The 15575-nt window shown below is 50.0% G+C and overlaps 1 protein-coding gene across 4 annotated transcripts in view; it reads left to right on the top strand.

Annotated features, from left to right (window-relative positions):
- KLHL22 (kelch like family member 22) overlaps positions 1-14801 on the top strand; it is a 33088-nt gene extending 18287 nt beyond the window's left edge. For 3 of the 4 annotated variants that reach the window (XM_057491621.1, XM_057491622.1, XM_057491620.1), the window contains 3 exons: positions 4522-4714; positions 11656-11889; positions 13901-14801. In XM_057491621.1, the coding sequence (XP_057347604.1) occupies positions 4522-4714; positions 11656-11889; positions 13901-14266 (793 nt within the window). In that variant the 3' untranslated portion in view covers positions 14267-14801. The remainder of the gene's footprint in view (positions 1-4521; positions 4715-11655; positions 11890-13900) is intronic. The other variant, XM_057491623.1, reaches the window with a different exon arrangement.
- The last annotated feature ends 774 nt before the right edge of the window (positions 14802-15575 follow it).

Genomic DNA, 15575 nt, shown 5'->3' with positions numbered 1-15575 from the left:
CTGACCGGGTTTGTGTTCATGTTTCCGTCTTCTGAGGTGGGGAGCAGGGGTGCCCTCCGGCCTGGCCGTGCCTCTTGGGCATGAGTGTGGTGGCCATGACCAAGGAGGAGACAGCTGTTCCTCGGCCCCTCTGCTCTCCTGGCCCCAGGATGCGGTCACCTTTTTTAAACTGTTGGGATCCAAAGCTTGGCAGCACACTGTGGTTGAGCAGGAGGATGGGCCAAGTTCAGGAAGAAGGAAACAATGCCTTCATGTTCTCATTATCTGAAAGCCATGTCTCCAGTGGGTAGGGCAGCCCCGGGTTCAGGCATCCCTCCAGCCAAGCCAATGAAACTTTTTGGGGGGCTGTTTCCCATTTGGAGGGCCAAGGAAACCCTCCTTGCTGAGAGCAAACCACAGAACTGCAAAGTAGACCAGGGTGTTGTGGCCTCCGGCCCTTGGCACAGGGGCTGCCCTGTGCCCGCAGGAGGACCCTGAACATGGCGGCCAAGGACACTGCCCGCCCCTGTAGTCTGTCCTGTCACTGCCATCGATGTCGGCTGCACTCAAGACTGGCTTCCCTTTCGGGAATATGTGCTGTGAGACCCAAGCCAAACTCTGGAAAATGCTGATGTCAGCCTTGTGGTTAACTGCAGCCTCAAACTCCGAGCAGGGTGTTGGTGAGACCTGCGTGGTGGGAGAAGCATCCCTGAGGGAGTGGGGTACAGTGTCTGCCGGGCTGGGAGGGCCCTGTCATCTCTACAGGGTGAAAGTTTGTTAATCTCCTGGTAGACTCTTAAACCTGACAGAAGGATCTTCATCTGAATGGCCTAAGAGTTTGGTCCTCTCCCCTCTCTCCTTGCATATTTCACGAGCCTCAGAATATGTAGGCTCTCAGAGTAGAGCAAGATCTTGTAGCTAATTAGAGTTTTCATTTTGAGGCATTGGGAACTTAACCAGGTTATATCTTAAAGCATTGTTATAGAAACTGCATATAAAAATTTACCTCTCTTGGAGCAGATTGTATTTATCTCTGAGATACCACTGTTTTCTCTTTTTTTTCTTTGATTATCTCTGTATTACCCACGTTGCCTTTTCACCTTTTCCGTAGCTACAGCTCTGTGGCTACTGAATACAGGTATCCTCGCTTTTTGAGTTTCCGTCATACCACTTCACTTTTACAAAAGATTTGTATTAGTACCTGTTTTCATTTTTGCTTTCACAGAAAAGGCGAAAAGCAGAAACAGAGTTTAGTGTTTGTTTTATAGCAAGCCATTACAGAGATATCATGTACCTTGAGCAGGGAGATGGCCCCACCAGGCTCCTTCCCCAGAGCTGTGCTCAATCTCAGCATCATGCCGCCGGAGCTTTGAGCTGCGTCTGTGAGCACCTGTGCTTTATCTGCATTTCTGTTTTATCCGTTAGCAAGATGTGTCCTAAGGAATCAGACAAGCCTGAGAGAGATTATTTTTGGGGTCTGGGAAGGCTCAGATTTTTTCCATATAAAGTAGTTGCTTCTTCACTTTACGCCATTTCAGTTTAAGAAGGATTTCCTAGGAACACTCTACTTTCAGATAACCAAGGAAACCGATACTGCCCACATGCCTTACCTGGTAGCAGCTGGTCCCATATTGCCACAGGCCCTGACGCTTCTTAGAATAGTAACTTGTTTTTTCCTTAGACATTTTCATGACTAGTAATATTTCAAAGTATACTTAAGAAATTTTTAAAAATTGTAATGGACTTTACTAATAGTCATGGGAATGCTTAAGCCATGGAAATACAGAAGAAAAACAGTCTACTAAGTTTAATAAGGACCCCAGGACATTTCTGTACCAACTCTAGATTATACTTTTGAGTTGACAATAGGATGAATCTGCAGTAAAGTGACTATGTTTATATCCCTATATGCAATAATAAAGCTTATTTTTATTAGAAAAAAATATTATTTGAAGGCAAAGTGGAAAATCCAATAAGGAGGAAATATGGGATATAGGACACAGTGGGGAGATGAGAAATGAACCTAACTGGTTATGTCTAAATGATTAATGTGTGGTGTGTGTATACATGTGCATGTGTATGAGTCTCCTGGACACACAAACCCAAAGGAACTCAGTCTAGGAGGCTGTGAGGGCAGGAGGCCAGAAGGAAGCAGGCAGAAGCATCTGGAAGGGCTTGTCTTGAAACAGGAGAGTCACGCATGTAAATGAGTGTTGTGCACAGTCCCAGGCTGTTGGCGGGGCCCCAGTGACCCATGCCAGCCAGCACCACCTATCCCCAGCAGGACTTTGACCTGACTGGGCTCTGGGTCATTCAGTTCTCAAATGCCGCCTTCTCAGGAGGCCCTGCTGGTCTCCATAACAGAGCTCTGCCCCGTGCAGACCTTGCTGTTCAGAGGTCACTCTGTGCACCTCACTTCTTTTCCTTCAGGGTTCCTGTCATTACATGGAGCACTTGCCTACCCTGTTCTCTGTAGCCTGTTTCCCACTCTGCAGTGGGAAGGAGGGCCCTTGTCTTGAGTTTTTCTCTGGGTTTCCAGTGCTGAGCACCATGCCTGGCCAACATAGGGTGGCCAGGATTATTTGTATAGTGAGTGAATGCTTTCACTGCTTGTAATCATTTAATTCGTTGAGCAGACAATGCATGATCTGCCCCGAGCTACGCTGAGGTCTAGGAATACAGGTGCAAACCTGGGTCCTTCACAAACTCCCCTTGAGTTAACAAGGACTGATTTTATGTGCATTGTCCCTTATAATCCCCATGGTAGCTTTTCTAGGCAGGCGATACCACCCACCCCATAGGACAGGTGCGGAAACTGAGTGAATCTTATCAGAGTAAAATTGATGCCCAGATATGCCCTGTGAGACAGGCAGAGCCAGCTCGAACCCTGATGGTTGTGACCCAGGTGCCTGTTCCCTCTCTCTTGTTGGCCCCAGTTCCTGAGGCGTCCTGTTGCTTGTAACTCCTGGCTGGCAGGGAGGGGCTGGCCAAGGGGCACAGACAGGAAGAAGCAGCTGCAGAGCACGTCTAACTTGGGCTTTGGGGCAGAGGATGGAATTGATCTCCCCGACGAGCACACGGCACAAGCCAAGGAAACCTTTGTTCACCCTCTTCTGAGCCAGCTGACGTTCAGCTTGTCCTCTTTGGAGTTATCTGACTGTAGAGGAATAACGACACTTATCTGAAAGAGGCTGTAATTACGCATGGGCCATTGAGCAAAGAACCTTGGAAAGCCGGTTCTCAGATGCAGGTGATGGTAGATGCCCAGGGGAAAGGCCAGACACTGGGTGGTGAAGGAGTGGACTTTGGGCCTCAAGCTCATGAGGTCCTGGCCCCTCGAGGCTCTGCGATCATCTGTATTCACCCCAACAGCATACCTGCCTGTGTGCCTTGCAGAGTGCCAGGCCTGGGGTGTGGAGAAGGGCGGGAGCGCAGGGGCTGAGTGCTGGAAAGGTGGGCATGCACTTGGTTTACAAAGGGCCTCAGTTGCCAGGCTAAGGCTTGAGAATTCTGGTGTGTGAATAGGGGCTTTGCTGGTGGGGATGGGATTGGATGAGTAGAGGAGGGAAAGCAGGGTTCCATTTAACACAGCTGAGCAGCCATCTGGGAATGGCCTCAGCAAGGAGGCATTGTGTGTCCAAAGTGCAGGAGAGAGAGAGGGCTGAGAGCTGGTCATGCTGGGTGGCTCAGATCACCAGGGCTCAGAACATGAAGCCCTCTGAAGGCAGAAGAGGGGCAGGGTGGCCTTGGGAGCTGTGGGAAGGGGCAGCACCACTCAGGAGTTCAGAAGAGAGCTGCTGCTTTGGGATTAAGCTTTTTTACAAAGGCTGATGGGAAAGGGGAAGGTACAATTATGGCTTAGGGACAGCTTTGTCCTGTGGCAGGGGTGTGAAGCTAAGCCTGATGTCAGGGATGTGAGACTCAATAACTGCTTGTAACAGTGCTCACACGGCACCAGGGCCAGGAGTGCTCCGGCCTTGAGGGGCTGCTGTAGCGCCAGCACAGTGTCTTCTTCCCACGGGAGCACCTGCAGTCCCACAGGATCGCTTTCACCATGCCCACAATGCCCACAGTGTAAGATCACTTCTGTTCCCACAACTGGAGGGGTCCGGGAAGCTGCGGGCGCGTCAGCAGCACAGGAGAGGCCCCAGAGGCATTGGGGTGAGCTGTGATAGGACTAAGCCCAGGCGGGGCTGGTGCTGGCTGCATCCTCAGGGGTGTTTCTGAGTGGGCGTGGGCAGTGGGGACCAGGAGGGGAGACAGGTAGGATAAAGGTGGGCAGCTGGGCAGGCTAGTGCCCACCCAGGAGGTGCACCTGGAAGGGGCTGGCCTCGGGGAGAAACTCCGCAGCTCCTGGCTGCACCTCCCTGGCCAGGCCCTGTGCCCAAGTGTGTAGCAGCTTGCTACTGTGGCTGGGGTGACCGTGTGCTGGTGTGTGTAGCTGAGGAGGGTTCAGGGAACGTGGGCAGAGCAGGAAGTGTGGACCTGCCAGGCAGGCTGTCCCACCCATCAGTGACACACTGTCCTTGCATCTCCTCCAAGGTATGACCCAAGGCACAACCGTTGGTTCCAGATCCAGTCCCTGCAGCAGGAGCACGCCGACCTGTGTGTGTGTGTTGTGGGCAGGCACATTTACGCGGTGGCTGGCCGTGACTACCATCATGACCTGAATGCTGTGGAGCGCTATGACCCCACCACCAACTCCTGGGCCTACGTGGCCCCGCTCAGGAGGGAGGTAAGGAAGTCCCTCCAAGAGGGGCCTTGTCCCTCTGCTGTCCTTGGAGGTGTGCAGGGAGTGAGAGGCCGGGCCAGGAGGCCAGCCTGGTGAGCAGAGGCCTAGGCCCTCCAGAGACTCTGTGCTGAGGTTGGGGCAGGGGACCCCTGAGCTTCAGCAAGCCACCTGGGGAGAGCCTCATCAAGCGTCCAAACCCTGTTCCCCAGAATCTTACTCCCCTCTCTGGGTCTCGTCACCTTGGCCCCAGGAAGCTCCTTTAACTCTGCAGTTCAAATGTAGATAGAAGCCTTCCCCTTGCTCGTCCCCTCAGCGCACCTGAGATGAGCCGGGACGGGTCCCAAGATGTTGAATAGGAGGTACCCTGTGAAAAGCCACAGAAGCCTCAGACTTTCCCCGACAGACTCCCTGGAGGGCGGGGCCTGTGAGAGGCCAGAAACACTCTCACAGTTGTATTTTTCATGTTTTTAAAAATAATTGGATGCATCTTGTATAATACCTTGATTCCAATTAGAAAATGTTTAAAATATGTTCATTGTGCAAAGGCAATGCTTTAGGGAAGTGCCTCTGTTTTCTCATGGCCTCGGGCTACTGGGACTCTGGGCTCAATACCAGACACCAGATCCCAGCGCAAGGAGGAGGGCTTGCTAATCCCGCGCTTCCTGGGGCCCAGCCTCTGAGAGCAGGGTGCATGACAATCCAGCACTGGCATTGCCATTTGTGGAGTATCTGCTATAGGCTGGGACACCTTTAGGGATCCCCAAGCACCTCTGAGGCAGACGGTGGCATGAAGGATGTACACGGGGCACCGCTCCAGGTCCTGCCCCCCTGGCTCTGGGAGCTTGGCAAGAGCTCCTGCCTTCCTGAACCTCTTTCCACACCTCCCCTCTCTACCTCACCCTTCCCAAGCCTCCTGGGGCCTTCAACTTTGACGTCAGGGGGTAGGAGTCTCCCCGATAAGGCCAGCTCCTCTTCACAGCCCGCACATGCTTCCTCCCAGGCATGGAACACTGGCTTGCTCCTTGCCTCTCAGCTGCCCTGGGGGAGGGAAGCCCCGCCGGAGGGCGCCCCCTGCTCCCATCTGGAGAAAGGACCAGGCTTTGCACGGGCAATATCAGGGGGGGTCCTTGAGACCTGGTGGTCCAGTTTCTGAATTCCTTCTGGAAGGGAGAGGGTGGGAATGAGCGGGTGGCCTCCTGGGGGCGGGGCCCTTCGGGGAGGGGCTTGAGGGCTTCTTTGTCTGGAGCCTCCTCGGGGAAGCTGCAGTTTTCCAGCGTGGCCACAGAGGGGCAGCGTCTGCCGCCAACCAGCTTCTCCCCGTCAGCAGGAGGACAGATGGGTTCAGGAGTGAGAAATCCGTCTAGAACATGATAAATGTGAACTGTGCAGGGACATCCGATTAGAAATGTCACTTTGACATGAAAAGTCAAGCTCAACGGAGTGGTCAGCCTAGAGACAGACGTGGAGAATACGGCAGTGTGTGGGCCGCAGGAATAGCTGCGATCCCCACATTGGGGCAGGGACAGCGAGAGAGCAGTGGGGGAACAGCCAGTGCAGGAGATGGGAAGGCTGCCGGAGAGCAGGGGTTTCATCCTGTGAGCAGAGGGGACACGTGGGTCCTGGAAAGACAGGTATGCAGCCATCATGGGAAGTCTTGTAGCAGGTCTTCAGGGATTGTGGAGGGGGTGGGCTCACAGGGTCAGCCCAGAGCCCATTCAGGCAGTGAAGGACTGAGAAGAAAGACTCACACGGCCTCGCTCATTTGAGAGGACTCAGAAAGGTTGAGAGAAGACAGACCAGCTGGGGACCTCAGAACCTAAGGAACAGCACAGTATGGTCATTTGTTCCCTGGGTTTTCTTTTTGCCTCATATATCTCAGACTTGGAACTAAAGAAGCTGACATCAGGAGACAAACTTCAACAAATGCATAAAATTGAAATCATGCAGTGCATTCTTTGACTCATACGAGAAACCACCAGTGGAAAGTTAACAGAAAACTCTTCAATCAGTTGGAAACTAACAACACATTTCTAAATAATCCATGGATCTAAGGGCAATAATAAAAGTACCTTGAACAGAATGAAAATGCAAAAACAACATGTCAAGATGTGTGGCACCCAGCTAAAGCTATGCTGAGGGACATCTGTAGCACTGAAACTTACGTTAGAAAAGAAAAAAATCTCCAATCAGTTATCCCTAGCTGGTCTGCCTTCCTCTCTCAACCTTCCTGAGTCTTATGAAGATTGTTTTACATGTAATGTCCTGAGTTTTGAGTTGTACTTAACAGGAGGAACTGGGAAGAATACACCTACTGTATCTTCCTGGAAGTGCATGTTTTAAGTAGCAGAAAGGGGGCTCCCTGCAAAGATCTCCTTCCTTTCCTCTGGAAGCATAAGAAAGCAACACTCGGCTTTAGGCCAAGCTGAGAAGAGCCTGTGACCAGAGTATTCTGCCCACTGCTAGGGCAGTTATCAGAGCTCTTACCTCAAGAGTCTAGAAGAAGAGCAATATAAACCCAAAGCAAGCAGAAGAAATAGTAAGAGCAGAAGTCCATGAAGTTAAAAGCAGAAAAACAGTAGAGAAAAATCAATGAAACAAAGAACTGATTCTTTCACAAGGTCAACAAAATTGGCAAACCTCTAGCAAGAATTGCAAAGAAGAGAGGCAAGACACATTTAAAATACCAAGAATGAAACGGGACATTACTGCAAACCCTGCTTATGAGGTTAATGTTACCCTGATACCAAAACCAATGAAAAAGACAAGAAAAGAGAATAAAGGCATGCAAATTGAATAGGAAGGAAGAAAATCGACCCTACAGATGACAAGATTGTCAAAAATCTAAAGGAATCTACCAAAAAAAAATCCTAGCACTTAAAAATGAGTTCAGCAGAATTGCAAAGATCAGATAAATATACAAAAGTCAGTTGTATTTTTTTAATTAAAGTATTATTGATATACACTCTTTGAAGGTTTCACATGAAAAAACAATGTGGTTACTACATTTACCCATGTTATCATGTCCCCCCCATGCCCCATTACAGTCACTGCCTATCAGTGTAGTAACTGCCACAGTCACTATTTGCCTTCTCTGTGCTACACTGTCTTCTCCGTGATCCCCACACACACACCATGTGTGCCAATCATAATACCCCTCAATCCCCTTCTCCCTCCCTCCCCACCCTTCCCCACCCCTCCCCTTTGGTAACCGCAAGTCCCTTCTTGGAGTCTGTGAGTCTGCTGCTGTTTTGTTCCTTCAGTTTTGCTTCATTGTTATACTTCACAAATGAGGGAAAATATTTGGTACTTGTCTTTCTCCTCCTGGCCTATTTCACTGAGCATAATATCCTCCAACTCCATGTTGTTGCAAATTGTAGGATTTGTTTCTTTCTTATTGCTGAATAGTATTCCATTGTGTATATGTACCACATCTTCTTTATCCGTTTATCTACTGATGGACACTTAGGTTGCTTCCATATCTTAGCTATTGTAAATAGTGCTGCAATAAACATAGGGATGCATATGTCTTTTTGAATCTGAGAAATTATATTCTTTGGATAAATTCCTAGGAATGGAATTCCCAGGTCAAATGGTATTTCTATTTTTAGTTTTTTGAGGAACCTTCGTATTGCTTTCCACAATGGTTGAACTAGTTTACATTCCCACCAGCAGTGTAGGAGGGTTCCCCTTTCTCCGCATCCTCGCCAGCATTTGTTGTTCTTAGTCTTTTTGATACTGGCCATCCTAAGTGGTGTGAGGTGATATCTCATGGTTTTTATTTGCATTTCCCTGATAATTAGTGCTGTGTGGAGCATCTTTTCATGTGCCTGTTGGCCATCTGAATTTATTCTTTAGAGAATTGTCTGTTCATATCATCTGCCCATTTTTTTAATTGGGTTATTTGCTTTTTGGGTGTTGAGGTGTGTGAGATCTTTATATATCTTGGATGTTAACCCCTTGTTGGATATGTCATTTACAAATATATTCTCCCATACTGTAGGATGCCTTTTTGTTCTGCTGATGGTGTCCTTTGCTGTACAGAAGCTTTTTAGTTTGATGTAGTCCTATGTGTTCATTTTTGCTTTTGTTTCCCTTGCTCGAGGAGATGCATTCAGGAAAAAGTTGCTCATGTTTATATTCAGGAGATTTTTGCCTATGTTATCTTCTAAGAGTTTTATGGTTTCATGACTTACATTCAGGTCTTTGATCCATTTTGAGTTAACTTTTGTGTATGGGGATAGACATACCCAATTTCATTCTCTTGCATGTAGCTGTCCAGTTTTCAGTTGTATTTTTTTATGCAACGAATATGTGGATACCAGAATTAAAAACGCAATACCGTTTGTTTACATTTGCTCGAGAAATGAAATGGTTAGGTGTAAATCTAACAAAACATTTATAGGATTTATATGCTTGATAATTACAAGATGCTGATGAAAGAAATAAAGCATAAATAAATGGACATACCACATTCTTGGGATGGAAGACTCAAATAATGAAGATGTCAGTTCTTTCCAATTTGATAAATGGCATTTAAATCAATTCCTATCAAAATCCCAGCAAGAGTTTTTATAGCTGTAAATGTGATTATTCTGAAATTTATATGGAAAGGCAAAGTCCTTTTGAAAATACTTCAGTTTTGAAAAAAAATAAAGTGGGAAGAATTAATGTATCCAATGTCAAGACTTACTACACAGCTACAGTAATCACAACTGTGGTATTGATATGGGTCAGTGGGACAGAACAGGGAGCCCAGGAAAGGGCCACACAAACAGGGCCAACTGATTTTTGACAAAGGTGCAGAAGCAATTGCATGGAAGAAAGATAACCTTTCAACAAATGATACTGGAGCAACTGGACATCTGAAGGCAAGAAAAAATCTCACACTTTATACAAAAATTAACTGAAAGTGGTTTACAGATATAAATGTAACATGTAAAACTATATATCACTTAGGGAAAAAAAAGTTTTGGGATCTAGGGCTATGCAGTGAGTACCTTAGACTTGACCCCCAAGGCAAAAACCATAGAAAGAAAAGCTGACAAGTTGTAGTTAGTCAGCATTACAGACTTGCTCTGTGAAAGGCCCTGTTAAGAGGATGAAAAGAACTACAGAAGGGGAGAAAATATTTGCAAACCACTTATCCAACAAAGGACTAGTATCTAATATAAACAAAGAACCCTCAACACTCATTATAGCACACACACACACACAAATAGACCCACTAGAAAGAAGGCAAAAGACTTGAGGCATTTCGCTGGGGAATATACAGATGGAAAATAAGCATGCAAGAGGGTGTTCACTATTTTTAGCCACTGGAGAAATGCAAATTAAAGCCACAGTGAGAAAACCGTGTATGAGAATGACTAAAATAAACTCTAGTGACAATAATGTTTGTATGTTGCTGTTGGGAATGTAAATGGTATGGCCACCCTGGGAAGAATATGACAGTGTCTTTAAAGTTATCTTTCAACTACCACATGATCTACCAGTTGCCATCCTGGGCATTTATCCCACAGAAGTAGAGATAAATGCCCAGGATGTATACAGATATTTATAACAATTTTATCGGTCACAGCCAGGAACTGGAAACAAATGAGAGAGGTGAATGGCTAAACAAACTGTGGCATATGCACAGCAGGAGTACTACTCATTCCAAAAAGGGACACACCATGGGTACCACAGCAGCCTGGATGATCCTGGGGTGGTGTAGAAAGCCTGTCTCGAAAAGTTATGTGCTGCATGATTCCATTCATCTAACACTCTTGAAAGGACAGAATTATAGAAATGGAGAACACATTAATGGTTGCTAGGGATTAGGGAAGGGGTGGGGTAGGAGGGAAGTGGGTGTGACTATAAATGGGCCCCAGGAGGGACCCTAGTGGAGGTGGAAATGTCCTGTGTCTTGCAGTCGGCATGCTGGGTATGATACTGCACTGCAGTTACAGTCTCTGACCGCTGGGGCTCTGGGCGAAGGGTACACCAGATCTGTATTGTTTTTTACAACTACACGTGAATCTACACCTACCTCAAAATGAGAAGTTAAATTAAAAAACAAAAAACACCCAGAACCTCCCCAGACTCACACCATTGATAGGGAAGACCCAAGGCCTCAATGTGTGGCCTGCCACTGCTGTGTTCTCTGTCTGCTGGCTTGCCCACCTCTCCAGCCCCTGATTGTGCCACCACACAGCCCAAGTGTTGGTGACTGGCGCTGTAACACAAGCCCTGGAGCCTCCACATGCTGTGGGACTCTCCTACCCCAAAAACCCACAGTGCCCTGCCTTGGGTCCCATAAGCACAGTGTTTAAGGCCTTCTGTGGGGCAGGTTCAGGTAAGTGGCTCTGAGAGAGGAGGTTCTGGCAGTGGTAGGGATCAGTGTGAGGGGTCCAGCTAGCTGGGCAGCAAGGAGATCCCCTGGGTGTGGGAGAAAGCACATGGGAGCTTGAGGACCAAAATCAAAGGCAGGCTGTTGTGTTTCCTCTCCAACATGTGCCCATCACTAACGTGGCCTTGGTCTTTGTGGTTGATTTTCCACGCCCATTTTTTCCTCAGCATATCCTTAGATATTACTTGTAGGCAAACAGATTTTAAAAATGGGTTGGGCCTGGGGTTCCTAGAAGTGCTGTCCCTTCTCTGTGCCTGGCTCCAAAACCTGTGCTCTGACTGCTTCAAGTTCCCCCATCCAGTGGTCCCCTTTCAGGCCAAGGGAAACACAAAGGTTGTGCTCCTCTTTATAGAAGCTCGGTCATCTCTGGGTCCTTAGACTTATTGTCCCCTGCTGGGAAGAGGCTGGGGTGGGTGACTAGTATGTCCTGCAAGAATTCAGGGCCCATTCTCGTCAGACTGTGAGGAGGAAGTTGGGACAGAGCTGTGGGGCAGCTATGGGGTATGCATGGCCTCCCTCATGGCCCACCTGCCCTGTTCTCGGTGGCCCCGTGCAGGTGTATGCCCATGCGGGCGCCACACTGGAGGGAAAGATGTACATCACCTGTGGCCGCAGAGGGGAGGACTACCTAAAAGAGACGCACTGCTACGACCCAGGCAGCAACACCTGGCACACGCTGGCCGAGGGGCCTGTGCGGCGGGCGTGGCACGGCATGGCCACCCTCCTGGACAAACTGTATGTGATTGGGGGCAGCAACAACGACGCTGGCTACAGGAGGGACGTGCACCAGGTGAGCAGGACCAGCATGTTATTCCTGCCCCTTCTAGTTGCAGATAAAAGTTAATTGCAATGTGGCCTTTTTTTCTTAACAGCCTTTGTTTCTTAGAGCAGCTTAAGGTTCACAGGACTACTGAACAGAAAGTACAGGTTTCCTATATACCCCTCACCCCCCACATCGCACAGCCTCCCCCACATCACCATCCCCCTGCCAGAGTGGGGCATTTATCACAACAGATTTGCCACAGCCGCACGTTATCACCCAGATTCAGGTTCACGCTGGTGGTGAGCATCCTATGGGTTTGGACAAATGACATGTCCCAACATTACAGCGCCATACAGAATAGTTTTGCTTATTTTTATTACTATTAAAAACTTACAAACTTAATATAATCACACTGCAGAACCCGTAAATGGAGAAGAGTGAGGAAAAACACTCATAATTAAGCCCACTGCCACCCGTTTTTCTGTCTTCCTACATATGCATGTCTCCCCCAGTTGTGTTTAAAGAACATCCATTCTGCTGCCTGCAGTTAGTCGTGGGTGTTTTCCAGTTTACTACGTTGTCTCCATAGCCACCCCCACCTTGCTGTGCTGAATTTTGTCAGAATGATGCGTTGTTTGGGTTGGTCTTAAGTTTCGGCTATTACAAATAACATAACAAGCAGTTTGCTTTATAGAGCTTTTCAGGTATTTGGGATTTTTTCCTTAGGTGAGTGCCCTGGTTTTCAAAGTGTTGTCCCAGACCAGCAGCATCGCCATCACCTAGGAGCTCATTAGCAATGCAGTTCCCAGGCCCCAGACCCACTGGCTTGCAGGCTCCAGGGTGGGGCTCAGCAGTCTTTTTAGCAACCCCCCCACAAGGAAGTGAGAACCACGAGAACCACCAGCTCTGGTGTCCTAGTTACCTATTCTTGCTACAATAGGTCACCACAAACATCACAACTTAACACAAGCATGTTCTTATCTGTAGGTCATGAGTCTGACATGGGTGTCCGCGGCTAACATCCAAGTGTGCAGGGCTGCTCCCTTCCTAGAGACCCTCAGGGAGAACCTGGGTCCTTGCTCACTCAGATTGTCAGAATCCAGTTCCTTGCGCTTGCAGGATGGCGGGCCCTGTCTCCCTGCTGGCTGTCGGCTGGCCTCTCTGCTTCCAGAGGCCGCCGCGTGCCCCGGCCTGGGGCCCCCCATCCTCAGAGCCGGCGGCAGCGGGCAGTCCTTCTCTCCCTGGTGCTCCTGTCAGACCTGCCCCTCCTGCTCTCAAGGGCTTGTGCCGGTACACGGGTCCCCCGGATGATGCAGGACAATCTCATTTTTATGCCTACCACAGCTTGAAAACCAAAGGTGTGACTATTAAGTCAAAAAGTAAGATTTTTGTGGCTCTTAATTCATGTTACGCAACTGCTTCCCTGGCATGTGAGTACTCTGGCTTTATTGTGCCTTCCCAAGCACTGACTTCCATGATTTTTCTTCCTCCAGTGGCTACTAGTCAATAATTTTGTCCCTGACGCCTAGTATGCAGTTCTTGGCTTACTAGTAGGTTGAACGTTTTTCCATATTTTTGTTTACTTTTTGGGGTAATTTTGAAGATGAGAACATTGGTGGTCATTGTTAATCAGCAAGTGACTATTTTCATGTTTTGTCTGCACATCCCCATGGTGTTGGGTACTGTGGGGAAGGTAAAGACTGTCCATGGGGTCCATTGGCGTCTACGTGCATTTCAGTCTCGTGGAGAGGAGAGAATAGTACCCCCAGGCCGTGGGTAGTAACAGCACACTGACTGGGAGGGGCTGCACGCGGGGCCACAGCAGGCTGGCTGAGGGCCCTGCAGGCAGGACAGAGTATCGGCCCAGCCCAGGGACAGGATGTCTAACTTGGCCCCCAACCCTTCCTCCAGGGGGCCAGGCCCCTCAGCCTTGGTGTGATCTGGGGCCTCGCCGAGAGCTGCCCTGGCCAGGTGGCCCAGGCCAGGCCTGTAGCCCCGTCTGAGCAGGTGCCAGCTTTACTCTGGCCTTGGCTTGCAGGTGGCCTGCTACAGCTGCACATCTGTGCAGTGGTCATCCATCTGCCCGCTCCCAGCGGGGCATGGCGAGCCTGGCATTGCTGTGCTGGACAACAGGATCTATGTGATGGGCGGCCGCTCACACAACCGTGGCAGCCGCACGGGCTACGTGCACATCTACGACGTGGAGAAGGACTGCTGGGAGGAGGGGCCCCAGCTGGACAACTCCATCTCCGGCCTGGCGGCCTGTGTGCTCACCCTGCCCCGCTCCCTGCTCCTTGAGCCGCCCCGCGGGACCCCGGACCGCAGCCAGGCAGACCCAGACTTTGCCTCCGAGGTGATGAGTGTGTCTGACTGGGAGGAGTTTGACAACTCCAGTGAGGACTAGGGCTCCAGGTGCCTGTTGTCTAAGGGGTGGAGGGAGCTCTGAGGGAGCAGGGCCCCCAGGCAGTACTTTACCCTTTACCTTGGGACACTGGCAGCCAGCCCTTCCTTCCGGTACTACCGCCCTGCCTGCCAGCCTGCAGCAGTGCAGGCTCTGCAGATGTGGGTTACCCTTCTGTGGAAAATGCTCGTGAAGGGCTCTGGTTCTCTGATGAAGTTACCGGGCCTGCTCCTCAGCTCAGATGGGGTGCTCCATCAGCAGCTGGCTTGGCCTCCCTGCTTCCTGGTTCTGGCCCCTGTTGGGCTGAGAAGGTACCCTTCTTTGGGGGACCTGGGGACTGGCCCCCCAGGTGAGGGGCTGGGGTGCACCTGTCACCCACCCCACAGCCAGGGGCTGGAGCATTTGGGAGTGGCAAGGGCTGGAGAAGGAGCAAAGATTATAAAATTGCCTGAGACTGGTTCTAGTAAGAAATCCCCTACAGCTGGGCTTTTCTGACCCCATGTTGTTGATAAATAAAATAAATCATCTTACAAAAAGGCTTGAATTGTCTTCCTGTGGCCACGGCCTCACTTCCTTTCACAGTCTGCCAGGCTGCAGCCCTGGGAAGCACCGGTTTCCGGGTCGGCTGCTGGGGCCCAGGCCAGAGTGCTGAATGCAGTGGGAGGGGAAGCATGGGGCTCCTCCGAGTAGAAGAGTGTCACCGGGAAACTCACCCCATTCTGGGGACAGGTGGTCACCTGGCCAGCCTGGGCATCTTCTGGTGAGGAGCTCTTCTCTGAGCTCCCAGTTAGCAATCTCTGAGCCCCAAGTAAAGCACATCCCGAGGTTCAGGGAACGAGCCCCCAGCACCTGCCAAGGGCAGTCACGGGGAAGGGGGCTGCATCTCCTATAGGTTTGCTGGGTGAGTCCTTAGCACATCTGCTCAAGGGACCCCTGGGGGCCTCCAGCAGCAGCCAAGCCTCTGCTCCACCTGAATGCCCTCCCCTTCTCCTGATGGGCACCACCCTGCACACCAGATGACTTCCTAAGGCCCTGTCCTGTCTGGTCAGCTGGGAGCTGGGTCTTCTCTCTCTCCCCCGGTGCCTTGCCCAGAGCTGGCTGCATGGTGCCCCTCTGTGGGTGGGAGGAGAGCAGAGAGGCAGGGAGGGCTGCTTGCTGGGAGGAAGTGGATGGGGAGGTACAGGCAGTGGGTTGCTCTGGGCTTTCATTTGAGGTGGGGGTGAAGCTAGTGGGAGTCACTGTCCCTCAGGGCTGTGTCTGTGACCTTCCTTGCTGTCCCAGGGTATCCAAGGAAACATGGCCCCCTTCCCTA

This window comes from Manis pentadactyla, chromosome 14 (genome assembly GCF_030020395.1).
Source record: "Manis pentadactyla isolate mManPen7 chromosome 14, mManPen7.hap1, whole genome shotgun sequence".
In the NCBI taxonomy this organism is placed as follows: domain Eukaryota; kingdom Metazoa; phylum Chordata; class Mammalia; order Pholidota; family Manidae; genus Manis; species Manis pentadactyla.
This window is presented reverse-complemented; position numbering and strand designations above follow the sequence as displayed.